Source organism: Lepisosteus oculatus, chromosome 1 (genome assembly GCF_040954835.1).
Source record: "Lepisosteus oculatus isolate fLepOcu1 chromosome 1, fLepOcu1.hap2, whole genome shotgun sequence".
Taxonomy (NCBI): Eukaryota; Metazoa; Chordata; class Actinopteri; order Semionotiformes; family Lepisosteidae; genus Lepisosteus; species Lepisosteus oculatus.
Genome location: NC_090696.1, coordinates 66,179,595 through 66,203,842, shown reverse-complemented (window position 1 = coordinate 66,203,842; position 24,248 = coordinate 66,179,595). Strand labels below are relative to the sequence as shown.

The 24,248-nt window shown below is 42.9% G+C and overlaps 1 protein-coding gene and 1 long non-coding RNA gene across 5 annotated transcripts; one reads left to right on the top strand and one right to left on the bottom strand.

Moving 5' to 3' along the window:
- The first annotated feature begins 827 nt into the window (after positions 1 to 827).
- On the top strand, positions 828 to 11,005 carry LOC107077193 (uncharacterized). The gene is made up of 5 exons (XR_001478276.2): positions 828 to 983; positions 2,793 to 2,896; positions 5,260 to 5,429; positions 5,773 to 5,837; positions 10,881 to 11,005. It is a non-coding gene; the product is annotated as an uncharacterized lncRNA (long non-coding RNA).
- Positions 11,006 to 11,707: 702 nt separating this feature from the next.
- mfap3l (microfibril associated protein 3 like) lies at positions 11,708 to 22,814 on the bottom strand. Of its 4 annotated transcripts, none has more exons than XM_069191569.1 (3): positions 22,682 to 22,814; positions 21,035 to 21,462; positions 11,708 to 14,394 (listed from the first exon to the last, which is right to left on the bottom strand). In XM_069191569.1, the coding sequence occupies exons 2-3, from the start codon at positions 21,309 to 21,311 to the stop codon at positions 13,511 to 13,513; spliced, it is 1,161 nt and encodes a 386-aa protein (XP_069047670.1). In that variant the 5' UTR covers positions 21,312 to 21,462; positions 22,682 to 22,814; the 3' UTR covers positions 11,708 to 13,510. The 4 variants fall into 4 exon arrangements, with proteins under 4 accessions (XP_069047670.1, XP_069047668.1, XP_006630085.2 ...); XM_069191567.1 differs by lacking the exon at positions 22,682 to 22,814 and adding an exon at positions 22,510 to 22,668; XM_006630022.3 differs by lacking the exon at positions 22,682 to 22,814 and adding an exon at positions 22,274 to 22,503.
- Between the last annotated feature and the right edge of the window lie 1,434 nt (positions 22,815 to 24,248).

Here is a 24,248-nt window from a genome sequence, read left to right as displayed (position 1 = left end):
ATGTATCAAATGCATTTCGGTGCTGCTCTGTTTTGTTTTTAGAAAACTAGTAGCCTACCTTTATAGCACCCTGTTAAATAACATGAAATAAAATGCCTCTTATCTTTTCATGCGGTTCTCAACACACACATTGTCAGCAAAGGACACCACAATTCAGGTACACCAGGAAGCAGAACAAATCCACAAACTCGATTCATTTCTCAAAAACCTGTTTTAGACCGAGGTTGGAGATCCCAGTTCCAGTCTTAATCTACTGTTAACATAACTAAAGTCTTAGGGAAAAGAGTTAGATTAACCCAATTAAGTCTTCACTAAGTTGATACAACCCTCAAACTTTAAAAATCAAGCTCTTTGAAAACCGAAATCTGTTGGGTTTCAGGCCTTAAGGACAAGAGAGGTTACACCCTGATTTACACCTCCTAAAGAATAGCAGGAGTTTAAAACAAATGGGCTATGTAATTTATTCTACATTTTTTATATATCTTATTAAAAATTTGATATGCACTTTTATAATTTGTATTTATTCAAATCCACTTTTTGTCTTTTAAAAGTTCTCGTGGCTGTTACTCGTTTTCTGCATCTTCCGAAAATCTAATTCAGCTGTTGGCACAGTGACCTCTAGTGGTGTAATGGAGCATTGCAGCTAGGTTTGTACTTCGCTACATGTACATTACGGCTCACTACGGTAGATTTACCAGCAAAACAGCACTGTCTGTCTTCCCTCCACCCTCCTGTGGCTGCACCTGTAAATAACACACTCTGCTCACGCCTGACTGCTGAATTTCTGGGACAAATAAGCTGTGTTCTTTTTCTCCGACAGGTGAGGGAGCCCAAGCTGCAGAAAAACGAGGAATGAAAAACTTGTTTCCTGTGTGGGATGCATTTTCTCTCGCAGAGCTGTGCCTTGTGCATCTGAGGCGGGGAGATGCTGGTAACACTGCTCTGAGGACACAGGAGCTAGGCACCTGGAAAGTAACTTGAAGGTGTGCAAAGAAATAGGTGGTAGTCAGGTCACTGTGTTACTTTGGCCAAGACACCAGGCTAGGATTGGCTCCATTACTCTGCTCTCCTCCCCACTGATAGTTGATGAGTCTGGCGCACTATGGCTGCCGTCGCATCATCCAGGTGGATGCTGCACATTGCTGGTGGAGGAGAGGAGTCCCCATTACCTGTAAAGCACTATATAAGTGTAAGCAATTATTATTATTATTATTGTTCAGAGGAAGCCTTCTGGGTTGGCTTTATCAATGCCTTTGAGGATTTTGAAAACTCGAACCAGGCTTGTGCAGACTTTCCTCTGTGATGGTTTCCTCTCACCTTCCAGAGACATACTGTACTGGCGGGGTTAAGCAGTGTCTCTAAATCATGGTTGTTGTGTGTGTGTGCCTTGCGACAGACTGGCATCCAGTCTGGTGTGTGGTTCCTGTACCCTGAGTTCCCAGTAAAGGGTCTGGGCTGCTGCAGTTCTTACTGGGAATGAGGCTCTGTCTGATAATAAATGTAAATATTCATGAAGAGAAAGAACAACCTCATGACCAATTTGAGTGCTGTTCTAAAACATAAACGGTCGTTTTCCTAAAGTTATAAGTATACATTGCACTTTTGAGTACAAAATCTTTTAATAGGTATTAAAATACCGATTCATCCAAAAAATACAAATGAAAAAATAAACATTTTCACACAACTTGTTCTCACAGATATCTTATGTAATATCATAAAACAAACCTCAGGGACCTTTCAGCCCAGTCCACGTTACAGAACATTATTATAATAATAATAATAATAAACTTCATTTTATACAGCGCCTTTAAAGGTGGCTTCTCAAAGCACTTGAGAAGCGCTTTCTGATTATAATCAACATTCCTGATTATAATCATTATATCTAATTATAATAGAGATATTTTGATTTTTCCCCAATGTGTGATTGTCATCTGTGGGTATTAAGGCATTTAATGTCTTCTTGTTGGATTCTGAAGGTATTTTCTCCTGTACTCTTTTAAAAAAACAATGTTCATTTTTTATATTTATTATTTATATATATATTTATTTATTTATTTATTTATTTATTAATATGTTGCTGTGTCCTTGGAACCAAATCACACTATTCACATTTTTTGCGACCTTCATTTTAATCTTTTCACTCCCTGCTCTGGAGAAAAAAAGTACAAACAAAGGGCCCTCTCAGCTCTAGGTTCCTTCTCAATATTAATTTGTGACAGTTTTAAATTGTCCAGTTAAGTCCTCAAGAATTTTAATCCACTTTCCCCATTCACTGCATGCTATACAAAGTAACAAATGATTAGTGTTGTCCACTGAGGGAATTCAAAGCTGCAAAGCCCGAGTGTTAATAAAGACTCTCAACAGGGGCGCCTTTGTTGTCAAGATCCTTCACCAACAGAATGCAGCTGTGTGTTGGACATATAAAAGTGGCTTTTATGTTGTACTCTCAACACATCTTCTTTAGCATCAGTACTTGTCTCAGGCACTTGCACTCAAACAACCTCTTCTGAACTAATGGTAGCACTTAGTGAAGCAGATTGTTTGACACGCAATGCTTTCAACGGAAATATGACTGATAAAATTGCATTATGTGAACGCGACTAAAGATGCGAGATGTTCCTTCTTTGCTTGTGTGGCTTGTCTCCAGGCAAGGACAAGTCTGAATTTACTGGTAAAAGAAGCCGTGCTACTCAACAAGGAAGGCAGAAGTAACCTTTCGTTTGCACACCCTGCTCTACACAGCCCTGGAGGAGGTATTGTGAGCCACCTCTTTTTTCTTTTTTTCCCCCAAGGCACAGACAGGGTGCACGAGCGGACACACAGAGCCCTCTGGCTGGTCTGTCTAAACCTCAGCCTTACTTCTCTCCAACCTCGGCTAACGACCTGCGCCCCCTCGGTGAGAAAGCGTTTGTCAAACCTGTTCGTTTTACATGTGCATCGCCGGCCTTTACTTCTCTGTCCTCCGGGCAAACTTGTGCATCCATCGCTTGCCCAGAGGCAAACCTGGGCCAGGGGGCAGCGAGCTGTCACCTCCCCTCCACCTCCACTAGGAAAGAGGCAGAGGCTGAGAAGGCCAACTCGAATACACTGTAAGGATAAAAGAACGTCAAGAATAATTCTTTGCATTCGTACAGCACTTTTCATTGCAAAGGATCCCAAAGCACCTCTCCAAATTGCAGAGCAGCACCTTCCTGGGGTCATGCACATTGGCGCTTCGGCGTCAGCAGTCCCACTACACAGCAGAGCAGGCGGAGAAGGCTTCATTAAACCAATTAAAGGGATGTCAGATTGAGTAAACCCACAGTGGAAAAGACACCCTAACAGTGCTGTGGGATCGTTATAGTACAAGTAGTCAGGGCTCCAGTTTAACATTGACATGAAAGGAAAAACCTACAGCACAGTACCCCTTTTACCATACTGGGGCATTGTTGTTGAAATTCTGGTCTTGAGGGAAAACCACCACCTACTGGTCCACCAACAGAGGTGTCATCCCGACGTCCTGGCCAAATTTTCCATTGGCCTTTACCAATCAAGGCCTCCTAATAATCCCCATCTATGAATGGGCTTCATCACTCTGTTCTCCTCCCCACTGATAGCTGGTGTGTGGTGAGGTACTGGTGCACTATGGCTGCCGTCGCATCATCCAGGTGGGGGCTGCACATTGGTGGTGAAAGGGAGTCCCCATTACCTGTAAAGCACTTTGAGTGGAGTGTCCAGAAAAGCGCTACATACTTGTAAGCAATTATTATTATCATTAACACAACAGCACCCTCATTTTCCTTAGATTTCTCCCCTTCCAGTACTAATCAGCACTGTTTAGGGAGTAATGCGATCTCATCAGATCAGGCAAGAAGGTGGTAATGCTGCTGAAAGTGAGTCCCAGTTGTTCTGAGAGTTGAGGTGATTCTGGAAAGTCCAATATTGGGGTTGTTATTACTGAGTGTATTATGCTGGCTGTCGTAAGTGCAAAGGAGTTCCCTAACTGAGCTATTGGCTTTCTTGATTACAGACAAGAATCCCACGTCAGCAGTACACTGAAGCACAGAAAGTACTTGCCAGTTACATTTAATTTCCACTACCTGACATCTGCACGCGATATACACACATATCTATCAAACATTACCATATTTCAAGATCTTAAAAATCCTAGACCTCCTGTGCCCAGAAGCACCTAAAACAGACCCAAAAATCCATCTCAGATGAGTATTCAGATTATCCAGAGATGCCTTTTTCACTGTAATATTGCATTTTGTGCTTGATCTGCAACACCCCTCAGTGCTATAATGTGGTAACATTGCATTTAATTCTTCCATTGATCTCATCCAGATTTTGGATGTGTATGCGATTTAAAGACAGAAAGCAAGCCCTTTGTTTTTAACGTGGCCACATATAAAACATTTTGGTGTCCCTTTGATGTCAGACACACGTGAGGTGTGGACGTCTGATCTTGGAACCGGCTTAATGAGAGGGCCTGCACACAAACACATGAGTATTGGCAGTCTTTGCAAAAGCCATTTGTATTGATCCAACAGATGTGTGGAGTCTTCAGTGTGGAGGCAGACAACGGCCTTGTCTTTGTGGTCTGAGACATGTTTTCAGAGCTGCAGAAGATAACATCCATTTTTGCTCTTGTGGCGCATGGTGCAACTAGAGTAATACAGCACTTACAGGCTGTCAGATACAGAGCTGTTTCTTTAACTGGAAACAGTACAAGGAGTGAAAACAGAGCTGGAATACGGGTGAAAATGGATTTGGAACAATTTGGCAATTCTCGGGAGAAACTCAATTGACCGTGAAACCTATAAATAGCAAATGCATTACCATAATTGAAGCTTCACCTTGGATGCTCTTGGAAATTGCTCTGAGGGTCTCTAGAACAAAATCAATAAAGTAAAATAAGGTATGCAGAAACATGGATGTTTTTCAAAGCAATGATACATTGTGATTTATTGTGCTTGGATCACTATCCCTTTCAAGGGATAGCTTAGGAGAAGAAGCAATGTGCTCATTATCCCTGGACTTCCACAATTTTCAGCTTCCAGGTCTGCCAGCAAAGATTAAGGAAATAGAAATACAGTACTGTATTTACTACACTGTGATCCAGGTTATGTCTAAGTGTAGAACAATTATAAATGTGACTTAATGCCAGGTGCCAGAACCAATTAATGTTTTCTTTTAGCATCTCTAATTAAAGAAGAGTGTCCGAGAAAACGTAGAGTGGTACATTGTTTCTAATTGAATGTATTTTTCTTCTGCAAGTGCTTTGGAGTGAATATCAGGTGTGACTAAGATGGTAAAAAAGCTATTAATGGAAATGCCAGCCACTTGAGCAGCCTGCAAGCTGGTTTTGAGACATCACTGCAGCTGGGGATAATCGACAACAGATTTGGGGATCTATCACTCTGACCACTGGCCACAAGACATTTGCAGTTAAGTCTAAAAATGCATAACTCATATCTAAAAGAAATGTTTTGAAAGCTTCGCAGTACCAACTAAGCAAAGATACATTAAGTTTACAATACACATGCTTGTTGAACGGTTTTCCGACGAACTAACCATTTGTGAACTTCTGAAGCCATTAATCTCTGTCAGAAGACAATGTTTTAAGAATTGTAGTTATCTGGCTACACACTGCTGTGATGCAAATATCTTAATATTAATTAGGTTTGAATGGAATTATGCTGACTTCCACCTTCCTACACAGAAGCACCATGATTCTATGCATGTTCCATTTTCAAATCTCTCCCTCTCTCCCATCTTCGCTTTTGGCAGCGGCTCCCTGGCTCATTCCTCATAGAGAGGGATTGGGGGATTTCCACAGCATCGTCTACAACCAAGTGAGTTGTAAGCAAAGCAAAGCAAAGCAATTCAAATTATACCTCTACTCTGTCTTAAAGAATTTCCTTCTGTGGGCAAAAAATAACAAAAGTCCTAAAGTGCAGGAAACTTTATTGTAAATACACACATAATTCAACATCATATGATTGTATAGGCACTGTTGTATTGGCCAAGCAAAAGTCACAGGCTGGGAATGCTTTAGGAATTTTACACAAAGATACATTTCCACATGATAAGATTATAATCTAGAGCAGCTCCCAGAACAAGGTAGCGTTTTCGCCATCGTGACGTTGCCCCATCTCATCCGGGAAATCGTATTCGTCCACATGCAAGCATGCTTACCAGGATTTGATGTTTTTCAGTTGAAAACAAATTTTCAATGTTATGTCGGAAGCTTCCAAGATATGTTTTGCTAAGGAAAGGCAAGAGAAAACTAAACAGAAAAAAAAAACAAGTAAACATCTATCCCTGCTGTGTTATCTGAGCTTCGCAGTCAGGTACCTTGGGCAGCTGAAAAACCCGATTTATTTCAGAGGAGGTCGTTATAGCAACAACACCATAAAGGAAAAAAAGATAATTGGCTCCTTAATAAACATCCTTTTGTGTCTCGCGGGAGTATACAGTAGAATAGACCCTGGCAAAAGATGGATGTTACATATAAAACCTCTATTATTAACCAGTAATGCAGGAAACTAAATCTGACTGCTTCATAAAAAATATTACAAATTGAAATGAGTAAAAGTCAAGGTCCAACCGATCACAGAGAGAGCAGTGATCCATGTTTGAAGTCTTAATGAAAGAAAATGTAAGACCCTGTGATACACAGTAGAATGAGTTTGGTGACTCTGTCACACTAAACAAATGCATTTTGGTAAAATTTCACAAGGGCACAGAGCCTGACTGCATTGCCACTGTTGACAATTAATGAGCCTGAAACTAGTACTTAATCTAAGGAAGTTAAAATAAACTGGTTTTATTCTGTAAGAGCTATGAGATGCTGATGCCGGAGTGTTTCACTTCAATGGTTTCGGAAAACAGGATACTTTTGGTTATCTGATTGGCTGCATTTCTACATATCAGCGCCTAAGTCCAGATAAAACTGCACCTGAAAAATACCCTGTTCCTCCCAGGAAAACCAGTTGTAGAGCAGATAAGCTTTCAAGACTTGATATTTGTCACTTGGGTACACTACCGCTCTGAAGAACGCCAATGTGGTTGATAATGTCCTAGTGCCACAGAAAGGAATTCCAGCATCGCCAGACTCTGAAACTCACATGACTGTAGCGTTTCTCAGAGGTCATGATGTCCAGTTACATCTGCCTGTTTCCCAGCTCTAAATTTTACCTTTGTGTCCTCCGTCTCTTAACCGTTTTCTGTTTAAAATCCATTCATTTTCTAACCACTTTGTCCAATACAAGGTTACAGGGTAGCCACGCTGATCTATCAACTACAGGGTAATGTGTTCAGCCTCCAATTTACATCACAAAAGAGATTAAGTTTCAAGTGCAATTTACTTGAACTCAACATATTGACTTTTTGCCAAGAAATACTACTTAAAAACTCAGCATGCAGATTACATTTCAAACATTTCTAGAATGAATTGTCTGCTGCACAACTTGTACTTATTCAATCGCTAAATCTCATATAGAAACTTGTCGATGGGACTAACATCAGTGCCTGTGTTTATTACCGATCTCTTGGCTAGTTGAATACCCCTCAGAAAAGGAAACTTCCTGCTAATTTGATCCTCTGTGTTGTGTCCAGTCAAATGCTCAACAGTGAGGCATCATGAGTTCCAAAAGACAAAGGATCAATGTTGTTTGGAGACCATGTTTCTCATTTGTTCCCAGCGACTAGCGAGCAGGAAGGGCGGCTTTTATGTCTCAATTCACACAAGCTCGGTTTGTGACAACACGGCAACCGTACGGTACTTTCAGAAAGTTCACAATTGTGTACCCAATTTGTAATTTGTCCAAATTTGCCATACCGTCAATGAAGTTATTTTGTTACCAAGATTTAATGATTCGTCTGAGAAATTGGGATCTGGGATTTAAATACCGCTATTTAACACGACGTTGTGTTGAGTTGTGTTGCCATTTCCGGCTGTTTGTGCTCCACTTCTCCCTGGCTGTCTTAAAGACACTGCAGCCAGCCCATCTCTAGCCTGAGCCCCTAATTCAGTTGTTCCCCGTCATGCCCTCTGCAGCCAGAGGGCGCTCCTTCTCTGTCCTGTCTCTCATTTCCAGTTCTTTGCTGTCCTACCGGTGTTTCTCTCTCTCTCTGGGGCTATATATTTCCGGGTCTTTCAGTTTGCCTTCGCTCGGATGTCCTGAGACCCGCCTAGCACCAGGTCGCCCCACTTCCGCTAGCTGAGGGCAAAGGTTAACCCCCGTCTCGCTGCTACGCATAGGGTCTTTTCGCTCTCCTGTCATTCCTCGGTTCGTCCTTTCTGACATCCGTGACATTCCCACTTTCTCACGGGCCTCACCTTCAAGCCTTTGCACCATTAACATTGCCTGGATTGACACATTGCGGTCTGAAGTGAACCGCCATTGTTGCTGTGTTTCTTTCATGTGGGGTGGGTAAACTGTGTTACATTAAACACATCTGAAAGTCCCATCCAAAAAGTAAATTAAGAACAAGAAACAGATGCTGATCGCTGCTTCTTACACGTTTCTCAGTGGGAGTGAAGGTCTTCGATACCGTTTTATCAGCTTAACTCAGTGTTAACCATTTATAAGGTGGAATAATAACTATGTTTACGCTAAAGTAGTACTACTGTGTATTGCACTGGTTTGTGAACCGGCACTTCAAGTCTGAAGTGTATTTGCTACCAAGACCACATCTCCAAAAAAAAATCAAGCAAGGGAATTTCATTTTCTGTGTCAAAGTATCTTGTTTTGTCAGCTTCACTAATTCAGCTGCCTGTCTTTTCTGTCAGCTCCTTCCTTTTTAGGAATGAAGTGAAGTTTCAGCGACGCAAGAACTGCAGTGCTGTGTAAACCTGTACACTACACATGGGTGCAGATCCAATCAATACCCTACAAGATTTTGATATGCAGTGTGCAAACAAAAGCTAGGTGAAGGCAAACAAGTTGTATTTGAAGGAAATACCTTCTTAAAATCCTAAGCAATATACAGTATCTATTGGACTAAAATTGATGTATTGACAAGCCTGCTTGTTTACAGTGTAATTGGGCCGCTTCACATCACTGGAAGTTCTGTTGCCTTGTTCTGAATCTCAGAAGATGGTGCTGTGCATACCCAGAAAAATCTTTTGTGGTGTAAGTTGGAGATTTTACAAGTTACTGTGTACATTTTACTTTTATTATGGTTTGTAATGCACTCATCAGTGCTGATTCTTTCTAACCCCAAAATATAAAAATAGCATTGTAGTTCCCCTTTAAGAATTAGTTGCTGTAAAATAAATTTTCCAAATATCTTGTCGCTATAATTTAGAACGTTTTCACTTAACTATAATTTCATTTAACTGCCACAGAAAACACAATGTTGATGTAAAATACAACATGTATTTGCAGTTTTCAAAAGAAACGTTCCATACAGGAGTCTGATTATTCTGCACACAGAATGATGTTGCTTTTTAATTGATTCTCCGGGCTTTTTAATGGATCAGAGTATTTGCTAACACCATCCGGTAAGTTTTATTGTTCTCTTTGTGGGCAACATCCCATTTACTCCACCTGGTCACTTTGGGTCAAACACTGCTCCAGTCAGGCTCAAAGTAAGGCAGAAAAGAGATGCGATTCGAACAGTGGCCGTCGTCGGCTGAGGAGGTGGACAAACCATCCAGAAAGATGGCTCTGTCAAACCCCCTTCCTCCTGAAGGATGAGCTACTGCAGTAGCACAGACAGGGCGGAGGATGGCAGGCGAAAACGGAGTAAGCGAGAGGTGTGGTATTTCGAAGCTGGTAGGCGGATGTGGCAAGTTCCATACAGGACTCATTTTAGGAAAAATGCAAAATGCCTTCAGGAAGAAAAGGCATGATTCACGTGTGTGCCAATGTGGCAGGCTTTGTGTTGTAACAACGACATGAAAAGGTAATATACCATAATCTCCAGTGTACTCAACAAAAATGTTAAAAAGGCTTTGTGATCCTTGACTGTTATTTTTATACTGGTTCCTTAAGCCAAGAATCCAATGCTTAAACAAGGGAAAGAGAATTTTCTGAAGGCGAAAAGGCTGTGAGTGTAAATGTCACTGAAAACAAAGACACCTGACAAAGTGCCCAGGGAGACAGTATATTGGGAGTGATGTGACCTTGTGCGAGAGCAGACAGGAGGAAATGAATAGGGCTGGTGGCCGTGTGCAGCTCCAATATTGTGCTGCTCCTCTCAATGTCATCCCCTCTGCAGGCTTATCTGCACCGCGGCCTTGAGCAACAGAGAAACCGCTGGCTGCCTCAGCTCAGAACAGCAGCCAGTCTTTTAATGAGGGGCCCTCAAGAAACTGCCCCAGCCTCAGCCATTTCATTAGCGAGAGGTGTTTGGAGTGCAAGCATAACTTTTGCGGTTTTGTAGCCTCAACGGGACACTTTGTAATGAACTCAAATTGACAGGACTGCATTTCTGGAGACTGGCTAGTCCCTGCTCATTAACTCTCACTTTTATTTAGTGAACATAAAAGTGCAGCCTTGTTCACACTTTTACGGTGCAAGTGACTACAAAACTGTGTATTTTAAAAAACATTCCATGTATCTAGGAATACAAGGCGATTCTTTCTAAATGTTATGAGAGTGTTAATCTGTAATTAGATCTCCAAGTTACTTCTATCCTTAAACCCTGTTACTGGTCAGACATTACCTTCATAGGCACAGATATATCATATATCATACACTTAAAGTCATAGCCTTTCATCTTCTGCATATAGTCTTTCATCTGGTGTATTTAGTAGATATACCATTATATTTGAGATATAGTAGTATGCATAACAGAAAAACCATTACACTTGCCTAACACAACCAGTTATTTTCATTTCATTCAAGTTCTATTTGCGAGGATTATTTCAACACTTTTTTTCTCAGGAACCCACCTCCAAAATGTCCACCAACTGACCTACTTAAGATTACTGAACTCCAAATCCTGCTGCTCACCTTTAAGGGCTTGAACTGGAGCTGAACCGACTCCTGAGCACACCAGTGAAGTGTCACCCTTCCAATACACCTACAGAGTTCGAAGAGAGCCAACGACATGGCCTTTTTTCTCAACAGGAGTCTCTAAACTCTCGACTTGGTCATTTTCTGTTTTGAGTTCCAAGACTGCGGAATGATATTCCATATCATACCAAATTGTCTTTGAATTCAATTTTAAACTAACTGCTTTAAAGTACTGTGCTAATTTCTGTACACCTCTTTTTACTGTATACTGAGATCACATACAACCAAAGGATCTACGTGAATATTTTTAAAAGAAGAAAAAAATAACTGAGGATGCTGCAATGAGTGCTGCTATTGCAATAAATTCACACTTTTTTCACCCCGAGGTACACGTTTTCTGCTGTGCCTCTCATCTCTCCCAACTCTCACAAGTTCCGGCCTCACAGCAGAAGCTTCACATTTCAGGTAAATTTCCAGTGACATTTCTGTTTTTCTCTTCCCTACATTCTCAGTTCACTAAGGCTCAAAGTTGTGCAGGCTGAGACAGGTTTGTTTTGTCCAAGATGGAATGCTGCAGCTGGAAAACGGAGACCTGCCTAATTGATATGTCTGCCTACCTGCTAAGACCGCCCTGAAAGGAAAAAAAAAAGCTCAGGATTATTTCCTTCACACGGTTCGTCGAGCACAATTTGGTGCTCAGAATGGTATTGGGGGGTGGCTTATCCAAAGTTCATGTGAGGAAAAACACAAGAGACTTTTCGGTGTAATTCATTCTTTTAATCCTGGGAATGTATCTGGTTGCTCTTTGCTGTACTGAGACAGAAATACTGTACACGCATTGTATTACTTTGTCAACCACTGCAACTGGTTTTAACCGGTTACATTCAACCAAGGAGTCAAAAACCCTGAGGAGTTTGCAACAATGCAGCAGCCACACACAAGTATGAAGGCGGCCAAAAACTGCCAACAGAACTCCTTTAGAAATCTGGAGGCAGGCAGCAGAGTACAGACATGAGAACTCTGCCAGAACAAAGCAGACCTGCCCATTCCCAGGCACTCTGAGCCTGCGGCTTTTCTCCAGGCCAAAAGCAATACTCCCTTTCCACTGAGCAATACTGCCTCCAACATTCCTGTTCGCTTGGTTCAATGCGCCCAGCGCAGATCCGTGCAGAATTAGCAGGCAGAGGATTTCCATTGAGGAGTGCGGATTTGTCTCGCACGTATAGTACATGCACGAGTATTCAGTACACGTGCACAAAGAATTTAAAATGGACGTCTGCTAGCATGGCTGAAATGCAAAAGTTGAGGCTGTAGGTTACGCAATACCCTTAATAGGGTGACATACTGTAGGTGAATGAAATGGAAAGACAAACCAATAGTCTTTAAAGGATGATCCTTATCACACAGCAATGCTACAGCTAAACTTGATTTGAACTAAATGCACAACCGTGTTTAGTCACCTAAGTTCTGTGAACTAAGACGGACAGTGTAGTAAAACCTAAAACTAGAGCACCAGTGAACGGACAACAGATTCCTAAGTTGTGCAGCCAAGCTCCTGAGTTTCTGTGAGTTAATATTTTTTAACCAGCTATAGAACAATTTCTCAATTTTTCCAGGAAAAACATCCAGGTTTACACACAGTTTTGAACACTGGGGAACAGTACATGAATATAATCCTCCATATAAGAAAATATACTGTGGTGCCCACTCATATACAGTACTGATTTTTTTAGTAACTGTTCACTGAACGATAGGACTAAGCTTTTACCTGCTCTCCATATAACCTCCACATGAAGTTCCAGATATAGCATGCGACTTAGTTATTTGTGGAAAAGACCTGAAGGAAATTAAATGCAATATATATATCAAATAAAAAGATTCACTCATGGATACATACAGATTTTCACCACAAAACGTTCTGCAAAATGACCCTACCACACTGATTTAGAAACCCGCTGGCTGAAATATTGGGGGGAAAAAGCATTTTTTGTTAAATTAAGCAGCATAAATATGCGAAAAATAAAAAGACTTCTTACATGCAGCTGTGAACTAAAGCACTATGCTTTATTTCAAAATTAACTTGGTAACAACAAATAAACTTTACTTGGCTATGAAAGAGCTGCCTCCTGGGCGTTAATTCAGCCGAATAATCCGGAATGTCACCCCTGACTCACATTAATGCAATACAAGAAGAAAAGGATTGTTTAGGTCTGCAAAAACACTTTTTGTGTCCCCCATCTCCTATCCCAGGAAACACGAGAGGAAGCTCTCTAAACATGTGATAGCAGCTAAAAGGAAGCAAAAAAGCAAAAGGGACAAGAAACGGAGGCAAGAAATTGGTTTAAAGTCAGCAAACGGAAAAATAAATATACTTTCTAGACACTTTTGTGTTTTAAATAGAATATTTATCATGTAAGGCGTAGCGGCAGGGGAATAGTTCTAACTGGAGTAGTGCTTTTTCCCAAGCCCTCTGGCCTGGAAAAAACAAACTGAAAACAGTTGCTAACTTGCATTGCATTTTTTGGAAATGCATAGGAAATTACTATTCGATTTCAACGTTAGACATGGCTTTCGTATACCACTGGACTCAGATTGTCTTTCTCCTCCTCGGAGAGCTCGCTCCCGTCGTCCTGGGTGCTCGGCTGGGGTTCGGGCGACTCCGCTGGCTCCGGTGGCAGTTCGGTGTCGGCCGGGATCTCGTACGCCGCGTCCTGGCTTGACAGCGGGTGCACCGACACTTCGATGGCGATGTGCCGCGGCTGCTCTTGCAGGGAGCCGTCGTCGGAGTCGGCGGCAGCGGCGGCGGCGGCAGACTCGCGCCGCAGCAGGCTGCTGGGGATGGTGTAGACGTCCGCCTCGCCCCCCGAACCGTCGCCGCCGCCGCTGCCGCTACCCCCCGCCTCAGAGCCCTCGGGGGCCTGCTGGACGAAGGTGTGCCTCTGCTCCTCCACCCCCACCACCTCCAGGATCTCCTCCATGAAGGTCCGGCAGGTCATGATGAGCGGCGGCAGCGGCACGCTGCGGGCCAGCTCCTCGATGTAGCGGGCGAACTCCATGGTCTTGAACTGGGTGACCTTGGCCAGCTCCAGCGTTTTGGCCGAGGTGATGATGGGGATGCGCTTGGCGATCTCGAAGGCCTTCTGCAGCTTCTCGGCGCCCTCCGTCCTGAAGAAATCGTTGATGGCCTTCTCCGTCTTCTTCAGGTGGCTGCTCATCATGCAGAGCCGGGTGATGTTCAGGATCATGACGATGGTGAAGGCCACCAGGCATACGATCATGTAATACACGCCCATGTCCCCGTTGGTGAACACCACCCTCAGGGTCACGGTATAGTTCACACTGCCGTGGATGTTGGAAGCCATGCAGGTGTACTTCCCACGGTCTGCAAACGTGATGCTAGTGATGTTCAGAACACCGCTGTCCAAAATCCACCACTTTCCACCTAAAAGGAGGAGAGGAAAAGGGCATTATGAACTAAAAGCTTCTTTCAGAAAGCCACCTTTAGGTGAACTGTAAAGAACTGTATGAATAACAATAAACACCCAACTGCATGAACACCCAGCCAGGAATTAAGGCATGATGCTGCTTCCATTTCTGGACTCATTCTGGAGCTCAGACACTCAGTTTTTAAGATCATACAGGGAATATTAAGGTTTATCCCTTTTGTTTAATACTAATTTAAATTGAATGCATTTTGGAAACTTTGCAAGAGGAGATTCTACACCTTATATCCACTAGAAATTAATCATTAGGCATGGAATAAAATCCTAGGCCAATTTGAAGAATCGAATGGGCTAGGAGTGTTCACAATCCAGGTGGATGAAGGTGTCATGAACATAAGGGTCTGTGGCTATATTCTTAAATGTTTTTAAGTGAGAAAGACTATCGGTCGCGTTATGTAATGTTTACAGCACAGTAAAGGAAATACAACCTGACCACAGACACAGTCAAGCACATTTGTTACAAATCTAGGATTCATAACTTTTCACCTGAGGCGTTTCACCTCAAAGAAGTAATGAGCTACGTTTTACAAAACAAAATATTAATACTATTATAGATGCTCGGGTTCTCCCACAAAGCAAGAAGTACACAGCGTTTACACTTTATTTATCCACTAAGCCTCCAATTAGCATGGAAATATTCAAGCAGGAGGCTGTCCAACCAGTACCACTGAAATCCAGCAGGGCTTCTTTTCTGCCTGAGCAGCTGTGTTTACAAAGATGTGCAGCAGCATTTAATTCTCTGAGGTGGGGTCTCACAGCAGTCACACCAGCACCCAGCATTTGCTTTGTAAATGTTTAACTCTGCAGATGGCAGCCCACTGTGCAGTGAGCAAGTGGATAAAGAAACAGAAACACAAAAACAGATCTTCTGTATACAACGCAAAAGCTCAGGAGGCATCCGTAAGCACGCCTTTGTCAAGGATTCAGCGCTTGAATGTAAATCTGTAACGTTTCTAATCGTAATCAAAGATTGCCGAACCACAAGAGCTACAGCTCGCATTGATTTCCTCTCTTCGCCTTGGACTTTATAAAGTTGCTCTGCTGGCATTTCAGGGGGCAGTACCCTCAGGTGGATAAGAAAGTAACAAGGTTATAATAATAAATAATAATAATTGCTTACAGTTATACAGTGTTTTTCTGGACACTCCACTCAAAGCGCTTTACAGGTAATGGGGACTTCCCCACCACCAATGTGCAGCATCCACCTGGATGATGCGATGGCAGCCAACGCTCACCACACATCAGCTATCAGTGTGGAGGAGAGCAGAGTAATGAAGCCAATTCATAGAGGGGGGTTATTAGGAGGCCATGATTGGTAAGGGCCAATGGGAAATTTGGCAGAGACAGAGAGTCAGGACCTCGGTTTTACGTCTCATCCGAAGGACGGCGCCTGTTTACAGTATAGTGTCCCCGTCACTATACTGGGGCATTAGAACCCACATGAGCCGCAGGGTGAGCGCCCCCTGCTGGCCCCACTAACACCTCTTCCAGCAGCAACCTTAGTTCTTCCCAGGAGGTCTCCCATCCAGGTACTGACCAGGCTCACACCTGCTTAGCTTCAGTGGGTTGCCAGTTGTGAGTTGCAGGGTGATATGGCTGCTGGCTAGGTTAGATCTCATCGAGTTAATTATTTTAGTAGCTTGCTCGTTTATGAGGCCTGAATTAAAAACTTGTTAAATTTGTAACACAAATACCACTCCTTTAATCATTAATATTAACTGGTTCAACCATTTAAAAAAAATGAATGTTTTTAGTATGCAAGTAGAGCCTATGAACCTCAACGGCCTTCATAACTTGAAGGAAACAAGGCAAAGGTTGGTTATATAAGGCTGGTGTGGATGGACATCTCATAGACGTGGCTATCATATCAAACGCAGTCACGTGAAGCTGATCAACAAGCTATTAGCACAAATGGCAAAACTGTGAATCTAACCAGGTGGAAAGTTTCACCAAAAGTAAAATTTCCTTTTTAAAGATGCACTTCTCATATCTAAATTCTAAATTCCGCGATTTGAAGAAAGTGAAGGGCTTCTTGACAAGGATGATGCATTCAAAAGCCACAGTTACAAAAGTAAAAACTCCCAAATGACCAATTCTGGTACCTACGGTACCTTCTCTGAATTATAAGTATAAACGTTTGTCAAGGACCTTATTTCATTAACCTACGTAGGGCCATGTTTATCAACACATAAAATACTACCACGGAGACAGAATGATAATTCAGTGTTGTGTCTGATGGATTGCTTTATTTTTTGGAGAACTAAGGTCAGTTTGGCCCATGTACATTCATAACAAGTAATAGTTCATAACTATTAACAAGTATAAAGGTCCATTAGATAAAGCAGAAAATGTATAAAATATTTTCACTTAATACAGTTACATTCCAATCAAAGGTTATAATGTGGATGACAAATTCAAACAAAGAACTTGAAATCTGCTAATGAAATTTACCACGTAAGCTGACCAGAATGACTTTGCTGTCGCATACTGTACCTAGTCATTAGCATCTTCTATTTGGAAGTGAAATCTGAGTCACCCCATTATCATACTGGCAGAGTGCAACATGTTCGCACACTTGAAAGAGGTCAAGTACTTTTATATACGCACAGGAAATGATCAGGCACAATGAATCTCTTTAAAAGGGATACTGTACATTTAAAACACATCCATAAAAGATTAGATATAAGATTAAAACGTCTTACTTTTGAAATTAGAATCCGACTCTGCAAAATTGGGATATTTTGAAGAAAAACTAATGATGATAATTACACTATTTAAAAGAGCTGGATTAGAAATCCTTGAGATAGAGTCCAGATTACTACATAGCACTGTGATGTTCACTTCTTCTATAACACATTACTACCCACATCCATGTTTATACCTTTACTAAATAGAAGAATCCCTCAATGAGCGATTCTTAAAAGTCTACCGAGACTAGAACATCTACTGTACAGGACATGTGCTGGATAATACCGTGAGTACTGATGTGTGAAGACAGAACCCAGTACACGACGTCTGTGTACCTGACCTTTGTCTTCACAATACAGCAAGGCTGTCTGCAGAGGAAGGCCATTAAGGCAAAGGCAAACCAGCTCCAGTTTACAATTTGATTAAATTTCTCTTGAAATAAGAACAGCGCAACCTGTTGTGCTTTGTGACAAATAATAGCTGCCTCCCACGAGTACATGTGTAGGAGGATGCTGGCTGTCAGCCTTGGTTCGTGGCCAAAGACGCAGAAGACAAGGGGGCTGAACTGGCAGCAATTACTCCTTCACTAAATCCGAAACGGGGAGAGCCGCCGTTTTTCAAAGGCTTTTCGTTCGAATATGAATTAAATTTTAAATGTATCCCCACCCCACCCCCTTTTCTGTCAATGTAGAAGAGGAGCTGGTGCAAACAAGTAAGTCTTCCATCCTTGCAAGCTGAGTGGGGGGCTTACACTGTATATCCAAATCTAGACAGAAGAGGAAGAGAGCTGCTCTAAACTTGTATTAAAGAACAGAAAAATTAACAGCAAATATAGCAAAAAAAAAGCTTCTAAACAATTTATTACAGGCTTTTATTGAATAGAGATAAAAGAAATAGAGAAGGCTGACACAAGGAATTACTTTCTGGATGCAGATCAAGATTGGCTGCTATTATTTAACCTCTTGCAATAATAAATCACAGGCAGAACAGTCCAGACTGAAAGCAGCCTTCTGAGAATAGCACAGCACCTGAACTCTTCAGAGAAAAACAGCTGATGGAAATTAATAATATACTCTATTCTACAGACGCCTCAGCACCGCCTGTGTAATATGTTAACACTGTCTACTGTTTACTGCAAAACGTTAACAGCTCTGTACACAGACTTAACAGCCGACAGAAACACACGAGTCATACTAAGAAGCGAGGAAAAAATGAAAACGAATGAAGTATAAACGAAAAACAAAAGCTTTACTAACAACGACTTCACACCGAAGTATTGTAGATAATTCAGTGGCTAATAAACAAATTGCTTTCTAAGCAAAAGGGAACTTAACCTTGGAGTTGTGACATCAGTTTCACAAACAAACACCACAACAGAGCCCCGGGGCTAAATTTAATCTTCAATAAAAACATAGAGTCTGAGTGAAGCAGATGAGTACTTCTACTCTCTGCCCCCCTCAGAAAAAAACCCAACTAAACTATATGGAAAGTCACGTCAGAATCAGCCAGTAACTTTAAAGCTTCCTCGCTTTAGGGAAATCAGTAGGAAAATCATGAGTGCACTCGTATCTTGGTTCAGCTGATAGAGCTGCTGCCACACAGCTCCTGGATTCTGGGTTTGATTCCATACTGGGGTGCCCTCTGTGTGGAGTCTGCATGTTGCCTGGAAAATTGGGTGCTCTCCTCGGCTTGCTCTGGGTCCCGCCTCCTGAAGACATGCTGGCTGAGTTCGATTCGTTCGCCTCAATCTTCCCTCTCTCTGTGGCCCTGTGGTGGACTGGCATCCCATCCAGGGCGAGAACAGTCCTACCCTGCGCCCTGTGTTTTGGGATAAACTCCGGATTTGTTGCGACCCTCACCAGGACAAAGAGCCTTTCTCATAAGAGTCTGGTGGACGAACACCTGGCAGACAGACTCAATGCCACTGAGCCGATAGTTAAGAAAGAAAAGGCTTTTTGTGTGTTCAGTTTAGTGTTCATCTTTAGATGTTACCAGCTACAGCGCAATGATACCAAGGAACACAATCTGTTTAAGAAAAACTGGAACACAAACCAATAACATCATAATCTTAAAAAACATGGTATGCCTACAGCCAAATGACTAAGGGAACATTTCTGGGTTTCTACAAAAGACTCAAATTCAGCAAGAGTAAACACTGCTATTTGGGAGAATTAAATTAAGAATTTGGATGTCTTCTGCAGAGTGCCAAGCTTTTTGGCAAACTTTGCTAGAGTAGCAACAAATGTTAAATGGGAGTTTTGCAGACTGTAAAAGGGCAGAGAGGTGTCTATGAGTGGGTCTGAGACTTGAAGTCTGATTCCCCTAATGACATGCTCACACATCAGGATCTCTTGAGACTTATTATAAGAGAGAAGATCACTTTATTGGCCATATACAATTTCTTGTATTAGGAATCTTTTTTGCATACCCCAACTTGTTCTGCATGAGACACACAGACAGGGAGAGAAGGCTGGGGTCAGAGCACAGGGGCAGCCATTTATACAGTGCCCCTGGAGTAGTTGGGGTTAAGGGCCTTGCTCAGGGGCCCAACGGAGTAGGATTGCTCTGCTGGCCGCGGGATACGAACCGGCAACCTTCCAGCCACAGGCGCAGATCCTTAGCCACAGAGCCATTAGTTGTGCAAACAATTCCGACAAAGCAGCACAAATGATTCACCAAACATCAATGTGTAAAAGTCAGTATTATTTCACTTTTAGCAATATCACACCTCAGAGACAGGCCATAATGGACTTGTGACTGCTGTAGCATGACAAAAAAAGGTATTTCAGATTTTGGTTCAATCAAAAGTGTAATGCAAAGTACTGTATGTACAGGATCTGATTTACTAAAAGGAAGAGGTATCAACAGGGTTGAGGGGTGGGAGGCTCAGAAATAGCGTGGAAAAACAGACTTAATCAAAGATTAAAAATTAGATAAAATTAAATTAACGTTAATCTAGTCTAAAATGGGGATCCAAACTTTCCTTTTTGCTCCCTTCCAGCTCCAAGCATTTAATGAAGAAAAAGCCCAAATGACTTCCAATAATCTTCTCCAGCAAGGACACAACCTGACAATTCCTCATCTTCTTGGCTCCACCAGACCTCTGAAACCCCATTCTCTTGTGCAATGAATAAAAATTCTTTTTGAGATTTTGTTTCAAAAGCATTGACCTTAACAAGTGTTGGGCCACTCTCTGATATTTGCGGTGTAGAAATTATACAGGACGGCAACACCCAGCATGTGAAATCCGTTTCATTATGTTATTTAATTGCTATTAACACCCACTTAATAGGGCATTGTTTGCATACTGTAATTATCAAGGCTAGCTGTGAGTTATTAAAAGTAGATTGTGACATGTCTGTTGGTTTTTTATGCTGAAAATGAATTGTTCTTTTTTTTTAACCATGTTTGAGAGGAAATGAGACCTGAACACAATAAGAACAAGCACTTACGGTTTAATTACCTGTCGGCATCTAAACATTTACAAAAAAGCTGAACTATAAATGAAAAGCTGTGCATAATTCACTCTTTTATAGAATGACAGCACAAAGATGTCGTACCGTTGTTTTTAATTCATACAATTTATTCTCAATTCTCACTCATTGGAAAACCATTCGTTTTTCCGTCAGTCCTTGAATATACTGATAGTGTTTTATGCACAAGGCATTAAAATGTAGTATAGCTGCATTTTCTCCCGTTCCATGCGGTCTTCGCTGCTAAATAAAAGTGCCTAAAAACATGCTCACTGAAGATGTTTTTAATGTGTGACAGCACAGACCACTTCGAGCCTGGGTGGGGTAAATATTTCAGGTTTGACTTGCAATTCGGAAATCATTATGCACGAACATACACGTCTGTGTCGGAGACTGCAGGAGGAAGCACGCAACTTACCGCTCGCTTCCGTGTCCAACAAGTTGCCATTGGAGTTGTACCACTGAAAACGTGGGAGGGGGTCTCCGGTTGCATTGCAGTCTATGAGGACGCTGTTTCCTTCCCTGGCGATGATCTGGCTAATCGTGGAGAGCAGGAAGGGGACAGAGCCCGTCCCCGACACAGTCTGGTTGTGCGCGCCGCCGACGCCGCGGGGAGCAGGAGTCGCCGCCAGGGCCGCTTTCAAGGCGACGGCGGACACGAGCGCCAGGAGCGCGTATCTCTTCCGTCCGTCCATGTTCCTCTCCGGTGCGCCCGTCCTCCCAAGCCCGCTTGCCAGCAGATGTCAATTCACATGTGTCACCATGTCACCCTCGGAAGAGAATTATCTGTGCGACGCCACGCCAGAACTCAGTCTGGCGATCTTGCCCGTTGGCGAAACCATCGTCCTACAGCAAAAAACACAACAAGAGAGTCACGTTTAAACCCGCCTGGGTGTTCGTCATGGGACGCCCGTTAGACAACTCATCCGGCCTCCGTAACGTTTTCTGTGAGGGCAAAAAAAAAAAAGACTGCCGCAGTATTTTCAGTTGTATAACTGAACTTCAGTGTCCTGTTTCCGTAGGTCCGCTTTCCGCGACATAGCGGACAGGACGACGCCATCCACCGCAGAATAAAACCAGCAACCAGGACTGTCGCCTTTACACAAAAACTGCCCAGCAGGCAAAACGTTTGAATCACATACATCTTAACGGCACTGATTAATTCGGTTTATAAAGCATTAAGATCCCTATTTTATGTATACAACAGATACCCCCCCTTCTATATTATCACTATCATTAGGTAATGTTATTAAATGGCTTCAAATGTAACTTGAGTTCTCCGGGAACGACTTCTGTTACTTGCCCACCAACCCGCTGTACCAAAAGCAACGCTGTGCGAAAACAAGACGCAGTATTTCAAGGTCTTCTCAACTACGAAACACGAAAACAATCAAATACACGACAGAATACATCTCCAAGGTTATACTTGTTGTTCACTTAGGAGCAACCGTATTAAGTCGTCCAAACTGCACCTGGCTCCGTGTTTATTTATTTTTTCAAACCAAACACGTCGTGGTGACTTTTACTTCTCTGCCCGGAAAACTGAACAGCGTTCATGCCTCCCCCCACCTCTCTATTACTGTCTGCTCCCGCTATGTGTACCACATCCGTAACTTGCATAACATCAGAAGTAAAGAGTCAAGTTCGGTGTACTTACGAAACGTCTGTCCCGTTTTACCGCAAACGGAAGAACCGAGTCTGTGCTCGATAACCCTAAAATCAATCTGAGAACAAAGTGAGGCGAGAGAGAGAGGGGGAGAAAAAACCCCACTCGGTTTAAAACATTTAGGAACCCCAGTCCATCCCGCACTCAGCCCTCTCTCGCACACGTCAGGCTCACTCGGCTCTGCAGTCTGAGCTGCCTGCTGCAGGAGATCTAGGTCAGAAACCTACTGAGCATGCTCTGCCTGCAACCCACACCAGCTGATGTGGAGCTCTCCCTGCCGGAGTCACGGTGCGGAGCTGAGAGATGTTATCCTGGCCCCCAGCCTGCCGGCACCCCTGCCTTGCGCGGCGCGTTTCTTTATTTCTCCGCCGCACTGCGATTTCCCGGCGAGAAAGCCACCTGGCCTAGTCCTCGATCCACGCCGAAAGGGAGACGTCGTGCGTTTCGTGGGCTGAAGCGTTGGGGCGCTGTGGGACCGTCGCCAAGTAAATGGGTCAGGATAAGAGCACCTTGCTGCACTGCGCGTCAGAAGTCTTCCGAGCCTCAGTGGGATTTGGGTTTTAACCGTATAGACCTATTTATATACCAGAAAAAAACACACGGGTCTGTCATTTACCATTCGGTGACTAAGTGTGGAAGGAGATTTTGTTCACCTGTCTCTCCGCTTGGGTACATCTCGTACAAATGTGGGTTATCTCAGCCTCAGAGCCCGCGAGGAAGGGAACAGATATTCTTCTAGAGATATTTGTTTAACGCATTTCATTGCATTTTTCAAATATATCCGCAAAAAAAAAGTAAAACTGATGCAATGAGTATGAATATTCTTTGCACCTGTTCTTGTTATGGGACCATTCTGTAAAAAGGCTTTTGGTTCAGTATCTGTGTTAGTTACCAGTTTGGGAAACCCCTATTGCATTGCATTGCTTTCAGATGAATTCGTTTGAATCATGTAAAGGCGTGCAGGTAAGGAGAAAACTAATATTAATTCTTTACACTTACATAGCACTTTTCTGGACACTCCACTCAAAGCGCTTTACAGGTAATGGGGACTCCCCTCCACCACCACCAATGTGCAGCATCCACCTGGATGATGCGACAGCTACCAAAGTAGTGTGCCACACATCAGATGAGTGGGAGGGAGAACAGAGTGATGAATCCAATTAATAAATGGGGATTATCAGGAAGCCATGATTGGTAAAGGCCAGGGGGAAATCTGGCCAGGACGCCGGGGTTACACCCCTACTCTTTTCGAGAAGCGCCCTGGGATTGTTAATGACCGCAGAGAGTCAGGACCTTGGTTTTACGTCTCATCTGCAGGACGGTGCCTTTTTTACAGTATAGTGTTCCCTTCACTATACTGGGGCATTAGGACCCTCACTAACTGCAGGATGAGCGCCCCCTGCTGGTTCCACTAACACCTCTTCCAGCAGCATCCTTAGCTTCCCAGGAGGTCTCCCATCCTGGTACTAGCCAGACTCACACCTGCTGAGCCTCAGTGGGCTGCCAGTTGTGAGGGGGGTGGGGGCGGGTGTCCCACAGTATATCTCGCTTTGCATTTGCACTCAGCCCTGTGTGTTTTATCCATGATCCGGGTAAATGTTCCATCTCCTGTGAAAATAACCCCAGGCTGCACATCAGTCTCAGTAGCTAAGTGCCAGTTCCCCTTTCCTCTGAATCACTGAGCTTTCCACATTGAGCTTATAGTCAGTCCCATGCTCATCTGGGATTAAAAAAAACGTCTGGTAAACCATGATAATACATCCCTGGTAAACCTACAGGTGTTACTGTATTTAGAAGAAGTCAGTCTTTTGGACGGCACAATGGGGTAGAGGAACAAACACACAATGCAAACACAGTGCTGGACTCAGGGGTCCAGTTTTTGACAATCAGAGCATGAAATTGGTTAGTAATTTACCCAGTGAACGGAGGCACAGCCTAAACTCATCCTTACTATAGGAGGAGAAGG

Coding starts and splice junctions, on each gene's coding strand:
- mfap3l (XM_069191569.1), bottom strand. CDS start 21,311: ATGGACGGACGGAAGAGATACGCGCTCCTGGCGCTCGTGTCCGCCGTC. Junction 14,395..21,034: donor GTTGGACACGGAAGCGAGCG/GTAAGTTGCGTG, acceptor TCCTCCTTTTAG/GTGGAAAGTGGTGGATTTTG.